Raw genomic sequence first — 17,577 nt, 5'->3', positions numbered from 1 at the left:
TTGCTCACTCGTGCCATCTCCTGATACAAATGCCATTTTTCTCTTTCTCCCTGTCTGCCAGACCACGTTGCAGGTCTCCTCTTCACTACCTCCCTGGATGAGATTGGTGAGATTCCGACAAACAGTTTGCTCCGGAGACATAAGAGCACTCTGGAGGAGGTGGTGGGCAGCGCCAGCAGTGGCTCTGCGCTTGACTGGCAGGGTGTAAAGAGCCGTCGGCTGAGTGGTGACACTGTGGGAAGCAGTGGGAGTGGCACCACTGTCCTGGGCCTGGGCATGAGCCAGGGTGAAACTGATCCAGATAAAATCGCAGGACACCTGGGCGCAGATGCTAAAATCCTCGCTGGTGCCAACTTCACTAAGGCTAGGAGGCCTCATTCCCTGGCTCTGGGTGGGCTCGAGGGGGTAGCTGCTAAGTCACACGCTGCCAGGAGTAGTGATCACAGGGAAGTGGATGAGGAGGCGGAGCGGCAGGACTCCAGCGATGAGGACAGGAACACTACAGAGGCCATTTTTGATCTGGAGGATTTGGATTTCGAAAAGCCCTCTAAGGGGGCAAAACCTTATAAAAAAGCTGTTGAACGTAGCGCCAGCTATGGTGGTGTGAGCACCATGACAAACAGAGGCACTGTGAAGCGCACAGGTATTGAAACAGGCTACGACCCTCTCTCCCTCCTGGCAGCAGAGTCTGATCAGCAAAATGAGGAACGGTACACGGAGGGGGACCAGGCCAGCACTCCTAGTGCCCGGAGGCACCTGGCCAGGGAGATTGAGCTCTACATGAACCACATGGGCAGCCCGCTGAGCAGCCGCACGCCCAGTCTGGACTTCCAGGACCCAGCCAGCCCCGTCCTCCTCCACCATTCCTCACTCTCTGCTTCCTCCCGCAGAGCCAGCCTCCCCCACAGCTCCCCCCTCAGGACTGCAGGAGTGTCTCGCTCCCGCACCTTCCAGCCGCCGTCGCCCTCGCAGCCCATCTCGCGCCAACATCTGTGGTCTTCGCCTCCAACTCGAAGCTTGAGCACCACCCCCAGCCCGAGTCCTCGACCCAGCCCCTACAGAGAGAGGGCGGACAGGATGAGCCTGACGTCACCTTCACTCTCCTCCTCCTCTTTTGCTTTAGATACACTCCTGACGCCAACACTGGATGTGTTCAAGACCAGCATGTTCTCTGCTGGGAAGGGAGTAGCAGAGAAAGCGAGCCGCTGGTACACGCGCCTTGCCACATACACAACACCCACCAAGGTACAGAGTCCTGCTCTCTCTTTTCATTGAAAAAAATAAATATGGTGTGCTGACCACATACAAAATAGGCTTTAGTTTGATTTTGATATTTTAGAGAAAATTCACAGGAACCTCAAGATTTCTCAAAATCGTCTGGCTGACGCCACCATTTTTGTTTGTTTTAGAGTATTAGATGTGAATTTACACCCTAATTTTAAACCAATAATGTATGTTTTAAGTGAAAAATATCTCCAACTACTGTGCAAACGCCTGTAGTCTTATTGATAGAGAATCTGTACTTCTACACTGTAACAAGTTTGTGCCAGTGACTTACATCAACTATTAACTATTCTATAACTCAGCATATGAATGAGACCAAAGCCTGTGTGCTGCTGCCATCTTGTGGCCGTCCAGCAGGATTCTGTGAAATCCTGCATTAGTAATTGTGTCATTGTGTTCTGCTCGTTATTATAAAGTTTCCAAAACAATAGAGAAGAAACACCACAAAACAAAAATCTCTCCCAAAGACAGTACATAATCTTCTCCTGCCATGTGCAAACTGTGTGAGTGTTCCTTTTGTGAGACATTTCAGAAATGTGTGTCCTCATTGGAGTTTTTGAGACTTTCACATTATCCATGTGAATTCTTCCCCCTGAAAAACCTAAATAAATTGCACAATTTAGTAGCACAGTTTGTTGTTTTTTTGTTTTCTTTCATATAAGCAACTAAATATTGTACCTGTAGATTTGAGTGATTCGTGCTGTGGTTTCGTTTATATTTTTACATTGATCTTCTTGGAGGCAGTCAGAGTTACTAATAAGTCATTTAAAATAATCTGCAGTTGCTGTGAAAGTTTGAAGTTAGACTGGCAAAAACTGAAATGCTCTGCTCTCCTCATCCAGGACAGCCAGAGTGACCGTTTGAGCGTGTCCTCCCTCGGTGCGGGAGATCCAGACTGCTCCTCACTGTTAGATGAGGACTCTGGAGACACAGAGCACTCAATGGTCTTTCCATTGAGGAATGGCCCTGTTGGCCCTCCAGGACCTCGCAGGAGTCCCAGACGCAGCCCCCTCCGCAGCCATCTGGACAGTCCCACTGCAGGATCGAGCTACGGAAGACCCACATCTCTGCTCCCTGGTCAGCACAAGATTCACTCAAATGAATGTTCTTTTTCCTTTTTAAAAAATTGTGCATTTTTTGCTTTTTATTTTTTAATTTCTTTCTGTTTCGTGCTGCTTTGTTTTCTTTCTTTAATATCATTCTCATGTGCGTTGTGTTGGACTCATAAAGCACTCTGTGTTTATGTGAAAAGCACTGTATAAATAAATGCTTGATTCTAGGCAACGGGTTTCTACTTATCAACCAAGAAACGCTATCGCTGTATTTTCCTCTTTAGTGTAGTCAATGAAAAAACAAAGCTTTGCAGTTTGTATAGAAGAATATAGAATTTGATTATCTACAGTATGCTTTAGACCTGCTTTCAGTAGTCTGGCCTGTTCTTTATGGCAAACATTAACACACCAAGATGGAAAATGACAAGTAGTCTGATAAGAATAAAGAATAAATTCAAATAAATATAATTGCCCCCTCACATATTCTGACAGTTTGTTCATCCTGATGCAGGACTGCCTGGCTTCTCTCTGCCAGACAAGTCGGACCTCAGCTCTTCACGGTACACCAGCAACACTAGCATCTTCAACAACTACGCCATGGAGGTAAAACTGCAAGATAAAAAATATCAAAACTAATCTTCCACAGAAGCTAAACGTGTCTCTGCGTCTGTGTCCTCTTCCTCCAGCTGCTGATCTCCAGCTGTTCTCGCTGTAAGACCTGCGACTGCCTGGTGTATGATGAGGAGATCATGGCCGGCTGGACAGCAGACGACTCCAACCTGAACACCACCTGCCCCTTCTGTGGAAACCCATTCCTGCCGTTCCTCAATGTGGAGATCAGGGACATGCGAGGACCTGGCAGGTAGGCAAATGCTCAAGTGCTGTATGTGTGTATGCTGTTTTTATGTGCTTGTTGACTATTGACTATATTGTCAAAAAAGATGAAATAAATCACCTTCAATTCTTCTCCCCTTCATCTTTTCCCCCTCCGTCCATATTGATTAAATGCCAGAATTATGTAAAGTTACTTTTTAAATGATCTAAGGCTTGCTTCGTTTCAAATAAAGTTCAACCAAAAGTTAGAGTTGAGACACGTACATTCTTAGTCATTAATTATTACGCGTTTAACACACTGAAACTAAGGTGACCTTCATCAGAACTTTATGGATGTTGTGTTAGCCTAGCTTTAGCATAAGCACATCCAAGTGGAGATATGACTAAATTAAAAGTCATATCATTTTTTTAGACGACACCAAAATGTTGTAAGTGGGCTCCAGACTTGAGTGCTTTTGGTCTCAAAAGCAAAGAACCCCACAGGTGTAATTGATTATTTCTGTTACTTGATGTTCTCTTCAGTATCGATAACGCTGCTTCAGGTAAGTAAGAAGAATACAGACAAGCACAAAACCTTCATTGTGATTAAGTTCTACTTAAAGTTCCACTACTTGAGAAATGTCTTATTAAGTACTGATTAAGTAATGTTTTTTTTTCCTTTTTCTCTCCTCTCTGCAGGCTCTTCCTGAAGGGCAGCCCATCAGTAGATGAGGCGACGACCTCGTCATATTCTGCCTCCACAGGGCTGGACACAGGGACATCCACCTTGTCTACTCCCTGTCCCACGACAGCTATCTCCCCTCAGTCCCCTATGATTGCTGTGCAGGAGTGCTCAGCAAGGTATGCACTCATACTCAGTGTTAAACTACATTCTTACATTTACATTTGTTTACATGCTCTTGTCAAAATCAAAATATTTGCTAGTTTTCTTTTGAAAATTTAAGAAATTCTTTAAGAATTAAAGTGTGGACAGTAGTGACAAATGAAACCCTCTGACTGAAACTGGAGCACGTACAGTAAAAAGAACACAATTACTGACTGACAGAGATAAACAAAACATTTGTTGTATAATGAAAAGCTTGAGGCTACATTAGCTGCTGCTAACATACCACACCTGAATGTAGTGGAGCTTTTGGCTACTTATGTTTTTGCTCATTTCTGATTTAAATTTAGTATCAAAACATGTTAGTGAGACAAATAATCATACAAATGTTTTTAAAATCTTTCACAATATTTGTTAACAAGCAATGCATGAAAACATGAAAAGATGGTGCTTTGTCTAAAATATGAAAAAATAAATTAAAATAAGTACTGCACTGTTGAGACACCTTCAGATTAAAAGGACTTCTTTTTGTTCTGTTTGTTTGTTGTCTGTGCTTCCGTATCTTTTACCTCGTGTCTTGTACAACTGTTACAATGTTATTATGGCCTGAGATCTGAAATACAGTGCGATGATCATCATCATCATTAAAAATTTTGTTCTTCCTGTAGTTTAGTTTTAGATGTGCTGTATGATTTTATTTTTTTTAATTTATTTGTGGACCTCTGCTCATCTTCATGCAGCTTGTCTGGTTACACAATGCTATTGAACTGAAAAGCTACTGTAGCTGCATCCACACACTCCACATCTGCATTGTAAAAGAGCAGTGAATCTGCATCACCTGTCCTAACAAAGCTCAGTGTGTGTGTGCCTGTGTGAGTGTGTGTGTGTGCAGGTGCAATTTTGTGAGGTATTTGGGGGGAAACTTGAGATTATGAAATGTGTGAGCAATAGGGATGAACAGAAACAGATATATCGCTAAAATACTTGACATAGAGCAAGCAAACAGATGTGTATTTACCACAATTGTGGCATTAATTGCTTTTGAATTATGTTCCCTGATCTGCATCCAAGTGTAGACAAGTACAAGTTGAATAAATTAATACCATGAAAATTTGTCTGGTCTTTATTAAACACAGCTCAGTACACAGTGGGCAAATAATTGAACATGTGAAAACATCCTTTAGCTGCAGGATGAGAAGGGATTTTGAACTATTGCTCCTGTTTCAGTTTATCAGTCAGGTGATGCCACAGGATTTCAAGTTGGTTAAAGTTAGTATTCACACTTGGCCATTTAAAACCTGAATTTTCTCTTCCAGCCACTCTGGTTTTCATTCCTGCTGTGCTTTGAGTCACTGTTTGCTTCAGGTTGCTGCCCTGACACTCTCCTGTAAAATATACAGTTTGTAATTCGAAGGCAGAGTGAAATTTCTTAATGTGATCTAAAGAAATCAGTGTTGCTGTTTATAGAAAAGTAACACTATACCTAATCATTGACCCTATGTTCAAATAGTCAGTATTGTCTATGGGAAAAAGGGCCAAATTGTCTTTGCTGTATCTTTGCAGGTCTCGGTCAACCAGGGATCAAGGCATCAATATACCCGTAGAACGCCGGCAGGGGGCGCTATCCTCTGGAGCTCCTATAGCCCGTAGTGTCAGCGCCTTTGGTCCTCTGGATGAAACGACCCGACACAACTGCTGTTTGCCAACATCAGGCAGCCTGCCCAGTTGTCTGAACGAAGCCACGGTAAGGCTGGACTGGTGTGTGTACGGCATGTCTTGAATCCGTGAACTTAAGTGTTCATGTTCGGTACCTCTAGTAGTTTACTCTGGGAACAAAATACACAATGAAAGGAGAGACAGAGGTTTTAAAACGTCCAGTTCTGAAAATAATGCAAACCAAAACAAAAACCTGTTGCTGCATATCCCTTTGTGTTGGATAACTTCAAACCTGTCTTCATTAATATTTAACCATAACAATGTTAATCACTCACATCTCCTGCATATATAAATAAGTCATTTGGCTGTAGCTCAGGTGGCAGAGCAGGTCAGCCACTAATCAGAAGGTCGGTGGTTCGATCCCAGGCTGCATCCTGGCTGCATGTCAAATATCCTTGGGCAAGATACTAACCCCATGTTTGCCTACTGGTGGTGGTCAGAGGGCCTGGTGGCGCCTGTGTCCGGCAGCCTCGCCTCTGTCAGTGCGCCCCAGGGCAGCTGTGGCTACAATGTAGCTTGCCATTGCCAGTGTGTGAATGTGTGTGTGAATGGGTGAATGACTGAATGTAGTGTAAAGCGCTTTGGGGTCCTATGGACTAGAAAAGCGCTATACAAATGCAGGCCATTACCATTTGTCATCCATCGATCCATCCATTCACTTTCGTCTGCTTATCTGGGGCTGGGTTGCAGCCCACACAGAGGAATTCCCAGGCCAGATCGTGGCTCTAGAGCACAAGCTGGCTGTGAACCTAAGCAGTTCTCTTTTTGTGACACTCAGGACCCACTGAGTATGGAGTGGCGGCTTCACAACCCAGAGCCTGTGACGGTTCCCTACCTGAGCCCACTGGTGCTGTGGAAGGAGCTCGAGAGTCTGCTGGAGAACGAGGGCGACTCAGTGATCACAGAGGCTGACATGGTGGACCATCACCCCATCATCTACTGGAACCTGGTCTGGTACTTCAGACGGCTGGACCTACCCAGCAACCTGCCAGGTCTCATCCTCACCTCTGAGCACTGCAACAGAGACTCCCAGGTCGGACATGCGCACACGCACGCACGCGCACGCACACGCACGCACGCACGCACGCGCGCACACACACACACACACACACACACACACACACACACACACACACACACACACACACAAAAGATCCAATGGCTTGTGATAATGGAAGAAAAAAGAAAGGAATATTTTTTTGTTTCACAGCATTTTTCAGCATTGGCACGTCTGACTCACACTGTTTCTTCTCAGATCCCTCACCACTGGATGTCTGAGGACAGTAAACATGTGTTGATCCAGATCCTGTGGGACAACCTCAAGCTGCACCAGGACCCCATCCAGCCTCTGTACATCCTCTGGAACACATACAGTGAGTTGCACTGCTTGGACATGTTTTCTATTTCCTCAGATATTGGGGAAATTTGCTCAGGTCCTGTAACCGTCTGTCCAAAATGAAAATACAAAAAAGAAGAGAATATTGTAAAACCTGCGTATAGATGGAGGTTCTTTCAGCAGCTCTCAACCAAAAACAGAGAGAGATTTTTTTGTGTGTGTTAGGTAAGTTAATTAACGTTTTTTTATGAAATTCAATAAAAACCCTTTTAACACATTTATGTGTGTTAGGGTGAGTATATGCCTGCATATATGCATAAAACATATCTATGCATAAGCTTTTTTTGCCTCACTTCGTTTTAATGTTAGTACAGATGTTCAACAATGTTAAATAATAACTGTATATATATTCTAGAAGCAGTTTGATCAGAAAGCCTCCTGTGTATATATGCTGAACAATAATATTGTTTTTAAAGGTGAGACCACTCATCTATAATATTAGTAAGTACATTTCCATCTGCCTAATTTTGTCCATATTTTAACAAAAAAGTGGGAAACAAAAGAAAATCCAAACATGGGCTCGCCTCAAACTTTTTTAATTACAGTTACAAACTGAATATATTCTGCTGTGTTTTAATAATTTCAGTAAATTTGAATTAGTTCCACCGACTTCTAATATTCACATAGTAGTAGTAGTAGATGCACATTTTTTTCTAATTATATTTTCTTTTGAGGTTTCTGGAAGTTTTCTGGGCTAAACTTAAATGAAAGCCTGACTGGTGACAATCAAAAGACAAGAAAATGTAACTGTCCCAAAGATCCATCACAATTAAACACCCCTAAATCCACACTAGGTAGCAAAGTTAGGAAGAAGTAGTATTGTTTATCAGTCTTCATACAAAGGCCACACAAAGGACGGGGCTGCTGTCAGGACAACTGCTTTAGAGGGTTTTTAAAACAGCCACTTGACCCTGGGACCAATCAGCAGCTGCCAGCTCTCCAATCAGGAATGACCTCCAGAGACTCTTAACAGAACACACAGAACTAAATCCAGCCACTGTGATCCAAATTATGGCCAGGGCTGTAACACAGAGTTCTAAGTAGCACGAAGTAAAACATAATAAGATTATTTATGAAATGTGTGGCTGAAAAATTACAGAAGCTTTCACTAAAATGCTTTATACAGTATGCTTAAAAATGCTTAAAAATAAGTAATCCAGTTTGTCCTTACTAACAGATAAAGGATGGAAATGCTCATCGATTACTATTTTGTTTTTCAGCATTTCTCAGGATTGAAACTTGTTATGTTCCAAGTTCCAATCACAAGAGTGAGTTAAACTAAAGAAAAGATATTCAGGATTAAAATGAGAATTAGAATTTCAAAAAAAGCCCGGTCGTTTAAATGAGTCTGAAGTTGCAGGGTTTTTTGTTTTTTTTTGGGGGGGGGTCTTCTTTTTTTTTAGTCCTGGGAACAGCTGGATTTGTGAGGGCGAATACCACAGCCTGGTGCTAACATGTCTGCAGTAACTGACTGTTTAACGGAGGAGGAGGCGCAGTGGCCGATCTGTGTGCTAACAGGCTGTGTCTGCTCTCTGTCTTGCAGGACTTAATTGTACTCTGTTGTTAGAGAGTGAGTGTTCACCTCTGCTGCAGACGGCCTCAGATGAGTCCTGTTGTTTGTGTGCTGTCCTCTGCTCTGGCTGTTTCCCTCTGTTCTGTGTCCTTTGCTTGTTGCACTGCAGTGTTGTCTGTGGAAAGTCAGCGGCTGGTTTCCCAGTGTTGGAATGAAAGTGTTTGTGCGGTGTAAAATCTTACTGAGACTTTGACTCTGAGGTGGTTTTGACATGTTTGCCTCAAATACAGCCCTGCTCTGTATTTGAACGTGGGTTTGCATCTGTGGTGACTGTCCGCTGTGTTTGTACACTTGTAATGAGGACATTCAGCAACGTGTGGTGCTTAAAGGGCTGGGTACTGAACACCGACCGCTGCCACTCCTGAACACTGTTACTGTTTGTAGTTTAACAGGCAATCTGTGTAAAGTTTGACATTCTTATTTATTAGAAGTTAGCTTCTAAATATATTGCAACTTTTAACCTTCAGAAATAGTTTTATATAAATCATACTATGTTATATGTACTAACAGGAAGTTAGTACAGAGCTTCAGGTTGCAGTACTGGTGGGTCTTTAAACTGTAAATATAGACATGACAGTGTTTTATGGCCCTAGTATCCTAGGAAATTAGTATGTTATGTAACTTCTAACAATTTCATAAACAAAAATATATTTTATGCTAATATTTGAGTATAGTAGTAGTAATTTTTTTGTGCATGCATGAAAATGTCTGATAATATGTATTTATCCCTGAGGGTATCTGCCCATCTTACAACATTACTATATCATTTACTATATCAATAGTAATTAAATACTTATATGAAACTAAAGGCAAAATATGAATGTAATATGTGTTCCTGGATATGTGTACATATATTATAAAACTTCCATCTTTTTATATTAAAAAGTGAAGCAGTATGTAGGTAGGAGCAGTAATAATGCAGTTCTGTGCTGAGAATAAATGAGAAATATCAGTGAACAGTTGTATTGCATGTAATGTAATCTTATGGTAACTGTTTGAAGTATATTTCGGGGGCTATTTTCAGTTTTATTTATGCAGCACAGCGGAGGCACAAATATGAGACTAGACAGCAGAATAGGGGAGACGTGCACATGTGCAGTCAGGGCTCTGCTGTAAGGACATTTTTACCACATGTATGTACTCTCACAATGCTGTTATAATAAGCTAATTATAATATAATGTATAATATATAATTTTAACTATAATTTAATTTGAACTTACCTGAAGAGAGAAAGAAGATAACTACACTGGTCAAGTATAAAGCAACAAATGCAACAATTCTTCATGACAGGATGTTGAGTCGTAGTTTTCTAGCAGAGTTTCTGAAGTGAATTAGTTAAGCTTTGAGAGGAAACTGTACTGTTTGGCAGAACAGATTGTAATGACTGTAATTACAAGGAACCACGTAACGTGTAACAAATAATTACTCTTAAATTTAAATCTTAAAAGCTACAGATAACATTATTTTTATTTTAATGTATATGACAAGTAAAGTATTCAGTTGTTAATTTGTATATTGCCGGGTTACATTCATTATGTACTGTGCATCCACTTTTTAACCCATGTTTTTCATTATAATATTATTGTACTAGATTTACTTATTCAACACCTGCAAGTGTAGTACCACTTTATGCCTTCCAGATACCCAGCCCCAAGTGCTTCTCATCAGAGAGAGTGCCCACTCTTCACAGATGATCTATTATTGAAATTATTTTCACATGTCTGATGCAAAATCATGATGAATTGTGTGCGTGTGTGCTTGTGTTCCAGATGTTGGTTACCCTGTGTCTCGGCCAGTCCCAGAGGAAGAAAAGCCGTTCAGTGAGGAGCTGCTGCACAGTATGGTGAAGAGCATCCAGAGGAACGACGTCAGCCGCCCGATGGCTCAGCTGCTGCAGCTGCTGGGGCAGACGCTCGGGGTCAAAAGGCAAAGGTCAGCACCAACTGTTCAGTCACGTATAAGGACAATTCATATTTGAAGGCTTTTCCAGTTATATTGTAATATAAATTGGCCACAAATGCAGTAATAAGGCATTTATTATGTGTAAAATACACAGGCCGTGCAGTTTTGTTTGGTAATATTTTCAGCTGTGGATTGATATAAATTCAGTCCTCTAGTCAGTGCCGTTGGGTTAGTGGGAAGTGTATGTCACAGAGTCCGGAAATGTGACACACTGAAACATGCTTGCAGAGAGATGCACTGTGCTCATCAGGGAGTGTTATTTGGAGAGTTGATTTGATTATTGTTCTTATTTTCATTCACTTAACCCCGACAACCACAAACGAGCAGTCAATTTACACAGTTTCCAATTATTGTACTTGCAGTAACAGGACCTGAGAGGGAAAAGGGAGACAGCATGACTGTTTAATACCTGCTTGAATGTTTGCATGAAGGCAGCAAAGTTTGCCTTGTGCTTCTGCTCATTATGATCGGCGTGTCTGTTCATCTAATTATTGTGTTTATGGAAGAAAGACCTACCAGTTTGGGTTTAGGAAAAAGTGATTCAAATATACACGTTTAAAGCACTCACTCATCTGCCATTTATACTGATCGCATGTGACCTCGCCTTTCTTCCTCAGGAGTTTGTACAGGGACATCCTCTTCCTGTCCTTGGTGGCTCTGGGAAAAGATAACATTGATATTGGTGAGTATTAAGTTTATGTCTTGGATGTGTATGTTTTAAAAGAGTGTTTCTTACATAACATACGTATATATGTGTGTGTCAATAATTCATTTGATTAACTCTATTGTAAAATTCATAAAACAGCATGAATTCATTTAAACCTGAACTTTGGGGGAAGTATTAATAAGCTATAAATGAACCTAACTGTATATGCAGCATCACTGCTCTTCACAGCAATTGTATTAGCGAGCTATTTATTAGATTTTTAGAACTTTAAAGATTTTTTTGAGTTTTGTTTCCAAGTCCAATATCGGCTCCGTTTTGCTCAGCCAGTCCTCATTGTGTCCTCAAAGAGATAAAAGTGTAAATGAGTGCAGTTACATGTAGCCTTAATGAACTGATTGACATGTTTAAATGTTTTAAGAAAAAATCTCCACCCACATGTTATTTGGCTGCCGATCTCTCCTCTTCCCACAGACGCCTTCGACCGTGAGTACAAGTTGGCGTACGATCGCCTTACACCCAACCTGGTGAAGCTGACCCACAACTGTGACCGTCCTCCGAGCACAGGTGTCATGGAGTGTCGCAGGACTTTTGGAGAGCCTTACTTGTAAAGAGTCACCTAAACACACCATGATTAACTCTCATTATCCTCATTGTTGCTTTAAGACTAGCTCAGGAAACCAGTTGGAAGACCACGAATGTGCACTACGGGAATGTTTGGGGGAACTCTGTAAGCGCTCATAGGGGTACAGGTGACTGTGGACAGCATTATGTAGCCTGAAGTTTTAGAGACTTCTATCTATGAGGACAGAAACACTACACGCAGCGTTCATAAACTCCTCTCCATGCAGTGTCGAGTGAGCCGCAACAGCTTACATTGGGAATGAGTGACAGTGATGCAGATATCCTGTAAATACAAAACAGGAAAGGATTTTTTTAATGTACCATTCTTATTGTATATCATTTCATCATATGAAGACTAATATTAGCAATATTTTAACTGGAACTTTATTTATACAAAGTCAGCTTATGTATTGTACCGTCCTTTTGTTATGTGCAGTGTTTGACTTTGACCTGTGGTCACTGGCCGTCTTCTCGTCTTGCAGTTTTAAACCAGGAAAAATGTTTTCGCTCAGTGTGGAAAAGATGCAGTACATGTTTGGTGTGTGTTTTCAGTGAGCTTTCTATGCTTTATGAGATGGAACTTTTTTAATTAGATCTGCATCAATTTTGAAGACAGATTGCATATATCTACAGGCTTTCTAGTTGTCAGCGAAAAGTGAAGGAACGTAAAGCCAACACGGTGGTTTACAGAAGCCCTGAGAGGCGAGTGAGGCAAACAAAATCAAATGAATCTGATATAAAGTGTCCTGTATTTATGACTAAAGACCAAGCTGGGAAAAATGGTCTACCTTCCCTTCTCTGAAACACAGGGGAAAAGCATGAAACTGCATTTACAAAGCATTTGTTTTTCACTGTTTAAGCCATAAACATCAGAGTTACAAAATAGTTTTTTCATAAAAATAAACAGCAGAAACACGTCACAGTGACAGAGTAAAAGACCCTATCATAAATCAGTTCAGATTAAACAGCACATTTCATTGTAAAAAAACAATCATGTTCATTACTTTAAATCAGTGAATGTTATGACCCTGATCCTCTCAGGGAGCGATGAATGCTGATCACGTTAATCTTTTCTTGTACTGAAGAGCATATGTCCTTATTACCAGATCAAGTGTATTTTTTTTCACTTGTCAGAGAAAATGGTATGTTTGGGGTTTGTTTACAAAAAACGATTTCTGAGCTTTAAGCTATTCATCCCCATGAAAAGTACCACTTTTAGTCTTCTTCAGCGGGGTGTTTGTTGTCAGAGTACATATCAGTGTTACAGAGGTGTTACCGGCCCTATAGGAAGCCACATAGCGGTGAGGAAGAGGGCAGATTGCGGACAGGTGAGTCTTCTGCAGCCAATCAGCATTAAAGCTCAATCAGAGCGGTTAACAGGGATGGCAGACAATCTATGATAGATGGAGCAGTGAGGCATGTGTAACACCTCCACCTTCACCTCAACCACAAAAAAAGATAACATGTCACCAAACCATTGTTTTTTTACTTTGAAACTTGACTTGATGTTCAAAGGCTGTAAAAATAATAGCCAACACATCCGCCACTGGTATGAGTTACACATGAGTGCGTCGCATTTGTTTACATTCATTTTCGTGGTCTAACCCGAATCGAGAGATGAATTTGGGGTTGTAAGAGTTCACAGCATGAATTAGTTCAAATTAAATATTTTAAATGGCAAACATATACACAGTCAGCCATAATAACAATAATAATAACAACAATAATAACAACAATAATAATACTGAACCTTTTATGCAGTTTTTTTGTTATTCACAGTTATTTCTTTAATTCGTGATGATAACAGCAGACTGAAATTTAAAGTCAAAGTAAACTTTATTTGTCATGCTGGCCACACAAGGACTGCATAGTGGGACAAAACTGTGTTTCTCCTAGAACACCATGCACTATAGTCATAGTAATTATACATGAATACCCAGCTAAGATCAAAATCTACAAATATTGCACAGCAGAAACTTAGGCACTATATGTGAATCTTTGTACTGATGAATATTAAAAACATAGGTGCTCATGTTATGCAGACACTGAAAATATTGCACAAATTAGCAGCAGTTACAGAGACATTTTGTGTGAGAGTTTGCATATACAACAGTTCTTGGATTGGTGTGTGATAGTGTGTATTTAAAGAGAGTTCAGGACTCTAATGCTGCGATAGCGTTTTTTAGAGGGCAGGATGGTAAACGGTTTGCGTGTCGGCAGCTCTGTGCAGGCAGGATTTGGTGTGTGGTCCTGTGGGGGTGAGAGAGGAGACCTGGCGACCTGACCTGGTGTCTTCACCATTCTCTGAAGTTTGCTCTGAGATGTTGCTCTCTGTAGTGCTTCTGTGGGAAGTGTTGAGGGCAGAAGGGAGTCTGATTGCTCTTCTTGACCGCTTCAGGAAGCGCAAGCGCTGCTGTCTACCTTTTGATGAGGAAGGTGGTATCTGTAAGCCCAGGAACCCGGTGCTGTTAACTAGCAGTGCGGTGCTGTCAAGGATTGTGGGTGGAGTGTGGGATAAATAGCGTGAACAATCACCCTTACAACATACAATATCAATTGATCTATGTGACCTAAATCACTTTATCTGGAGGGAAAACCAAAGTGAAGTTTTGATTTGTTGGTAACAATTATCCAACTATAAAGATATCAATGAGTCTTAGCGGAGGTTAATAAAAGAGCTTTGTGTTTATGGTACAAACTGTAAAGTCCCACCTGTCATTTAATAACAGCATATCTGAGTGTTTATTGCACATGCAGCCAGTTAAGCCTGTGGCTGAATCAAATGACTTTAATCTCATTGCCTTCTGCTTCCATATCGGTTTAATACAATAATCCAAATCATTTTAATGTCTTGGACCTCAAGGTGGCTCCTGTGTTTTGTGTTGTCTCTTCTTTGCTTGTCTATGGATGCAGGTTGTCACCTGCCACCGAGCAGCCAGGATGCCAGAATCTTTTGGGAACATATGTGGAGAAAAGGTTTAAATTTTTCACTCTGGCAACATCCAGCCAGTTTTATTAGTGTTGTATCAGACTAAAGCTAAATTAAGAATTCTTATTTCAGCTAGCATAAACAAACAGTAAAAGAGGACTTTATTATAAAAAGTGGGATTTATGAAAAGCTTGACACCTGGAGATGTTTACACCCTGAGGTCTGTATCCACCATTGAATTTACTAAAGATTTAACTTTTGGACAGGTGTAAAGATAACAGAGTTCAACTTTGCAAAGAGCCTACTTCACTTTTAATTTGAATATAAAGTTCATATTTTAATTTTTTAAAACCCTTATGGGGTTATTTAAGTTCTAGAGACCGTATGATGTTATGTTGGAGAAAATCAAACGGACCCTGGAGTGCATTGCCTCTGTCGCTTATATTTGTTACTGCCTTAGTGAGGATATTAATCCAGCTTTGAAAGGCAGAGTGGTTGAAGGAGGACCCCTGACTCTGAAATCACCAAGGTCCTATGAATATCAGCCAAGTCTTTGATTTGTGGCATGGCTAAGCAAAACTGGAAAAGTTTAACAAGTTGCACGTCTTTGTCCCTGAAAAAAACCCCAAACCTTTAGGTATGGAAATCTCTTTAACTGGTGAATTTTGATTTGGGAGATGACACATCAGCTTAGAAAGGCTGTGATTCATTTGTGGATTTCTGTTGTGTTTAAAAAACAATAGTACTGTAAAAATAAATGATTTTGCAGATTCTGGGCCAGGTACATTTGAATTGCCCTTTGTATAAATCACATTTTATAACCGTGTATTCACACATGTGCAAAGGTCCTTTTAGAAGTGGTGAAGTTCTGACGTTCTGTACAGCGACCAGATCTACAGGACTGTTTAAGTGTAAATAAAATCATGTAAACCCTCAGTGTTGCTGTCTGTAGCGTCTTCTTCTTAAAATATTTAGTTTAAATGTATTTAATGTTTAAATCCGTCAATTGTGAGTAGGAGGAAGATTCCCAATGACTGGATTGAATTCTCAACGCAATCACAAGACGACGGCACGGGTCGCTGGCGAGAGGCAACCTGTCTGCAAACAGTCATGGTCTCACGTTGAGTCTGACTCAGTCTGTGTAGTTCATCGCCCATTGCACATGTTTGCTAAAAAAAATTCTGGTTGTGCTGTGGTCTCTAACCAGTTTCCCCTTATGTGACTGTAGAGTCAAAGAACTTCTAAATGCTTAAGAACTGTCACACTTTAGACATCAGCTTTCAGGAGGGACCTGCAAGACAACCCATAATGAATGGGGCTGCTGAAGCCTAAGACTGGACAAAAAAGAATACATTGACTTATCGTGTTGAAATGAGTGCTACGTCATATTTTTAAGTCAATCAGCCATCAGCCTTCTCAAGCAGAATGCTAGCTTTAAATGGCCAAATTGTGTTGCCTGTAAGAAAAGTTAACGCAAATGTCATTTTGTTTCAAGAAAAGCTAACATTTGGCTAACAAACCGACTAATGACATGTCATTGTTAAACTGTTAGCCTGGTTTTTCCTCCTGTCTGCAGTCTTAACAGGCGCCATCTTTATTAGTTGAAGATGTTTTATTCAGTATGAATCAAAACTGCAGTGAACCCATAAATCCATCAGCAAGGCCTTTCCCTTATACTGAGGTTTTGCGCACACATACCTGCAAACAACGTGACATAGATTTGTTGCACTCTTAGCTTGCTAGCTATTAGCATAAACATCACACAGTTTAATTGTAGTTTAATCTGCATATTTGTGTTTGGAGTGGGCGTTATAATCTACTATGCAACCACTTACAAGTGGAAATTCCAGCATCACTTCTGGGAAACAGACATACCATCAATTTTTATACTTAGCCAGTATAATGTACATTTAATTAAATACTTTTTATTAAAGAAGACAAAGGAAGAGGAAATACTTTCTGGTAGAACCAGTGTAACCATATATATTGTTTTAGATTAAAAGAACAGCATATTCTTTTCCAGTTCCCCAAAACACCGCACACTGTTCCAGTTCACTGTTAAAAAAATAATTTATTGCAGCATGGAATTTTAATTTGAAATATTGATACTTTTCATTATCAATAATCCATGTTTGCATCCACTTCAATCCAACAAGAGCACAACAGGAACATCTGAAAACATCACACGGGTCAGGTTTTCTCACAGCTAAGACAGTCTGATGCGTGTCTTCCTGATACACACACACTGACTCTCTCCACCACAGTTAAGTGACACAAAAACTCTTTTTAACACTAAACATGAACAAATACTTGTCAAGTTAAATACAGAACAGGGTGTTAGGGATGATAGTTCCAGAAATACTAAACATACAAAACTGAAGTTGCATCCAGTGACTCTGATTTCCTGCAAGGTCAGTCCATACCAATACTACTAGAGTGGGTGTAATGTTTTTAAATGACCTAATGCTGTCAGCTCAGAGACTACCCATAAGCATTTGCTTATTAAAGGAAAATTCCACCAACACCAAAAAAAAAAACTAACTAAAGAAAATCTGTTAACAGAATGGGGATATATTATGATTGCTTCATGTTTGTTGAGTTAAGCAGCGTGGTGTCATTTTCAGATACTTCCAGCAGCTACAGCTAAGTTTTATACTTGCTGTGTTGGACAAATATAGACAGTCTGTATATTTCGTAAGTGTTGTTGCCACAGTAAAGA

At 40.7% G+C, this 17,577-nt stretch overlaps 1 protein-coding gene across 5 annotated transcripts in view; it reads left to right on the top strand.

Annotated features, from left to right (window-relative positions):
• The window catches only part of LOC308398394 (C-myc promoter-binding protein-like), a 93,739-nt gene extending 77,951 nt beyond the window's left edge, over positions 1 to 15,788 (top strand). For all 5 annotated transcript variants that reach the window (XM_080884993.1, XM_080884991.1, XM_080884992.1 and 2 more), the window contains 11 exons: positions 62 to 1,245; positions 2,127 to 2,361; positions 2,848 to 2,939; positions 3,023 to 3,198; positions 3,849 to 4,010; positions 5,557 to 5,737; positions 6,488 to 6,742; positions 6,965 to 7,082; positions 10,449 to 10,611; positions 11,259 to 11,323; positions 11,780 to 15,788. In XM_080884993.1, the coding sequence (XP_080741119.1) occupies positions 62 to 1,245; positions 2,127 to 2,361; positions 2,848 to 2,939; positions 3,023 to 3,198; positions 3,849 to 4,010; positions 5,557 to 5,737; positions 6,488 to 6,742; positions 6,965 to 7,082; positions 10,449 to 10,611; positions 11,259 to 11,323; positions 11,780 to 11,916 (2,768 nt within the window). In that variant the 3' untranslated portion in view covers positions 11,917 to 15,788. The remainder of the gene's footprint in view (positions 1 to 61; positions 1,246 to 2,126; positions 2,362 to 2,847; positions 2,940 to 3,022; positions 3,199 to 3,848; positions 4,011 to 5,556; positions 5,738 to 6,487; positions 6,743 to 6,964; positions 7,083 to 10,448; positions 10,612 to 11,258; positions 11,324 to 11,779) is intronic.
• Positions 15,789 to 17,577: the final 1,789 nt, after the last annotated feature.

The sequence above is a fragment of the Rhamphochromis sp. 'chilingali' genome, assembly GCF_963969265.1.
Source record: "Rhamphochromis sp. 'chilingali' genome assembly, chromosome: 6".
Taxonomy (NCBI): domain Eukaryota; kingdom Metazoa; phylum Chordata; class Actinopteri; order Cichliformes; family Cichlidae; genus Rhamphochromis; species Rhamphochromis sp. 'chilingali'.
The sequence above is the reverse complement of the archived record's forward strand: the minus strand, read 5'-3'. Positions and strand labels throughout refer to the sequence as shown.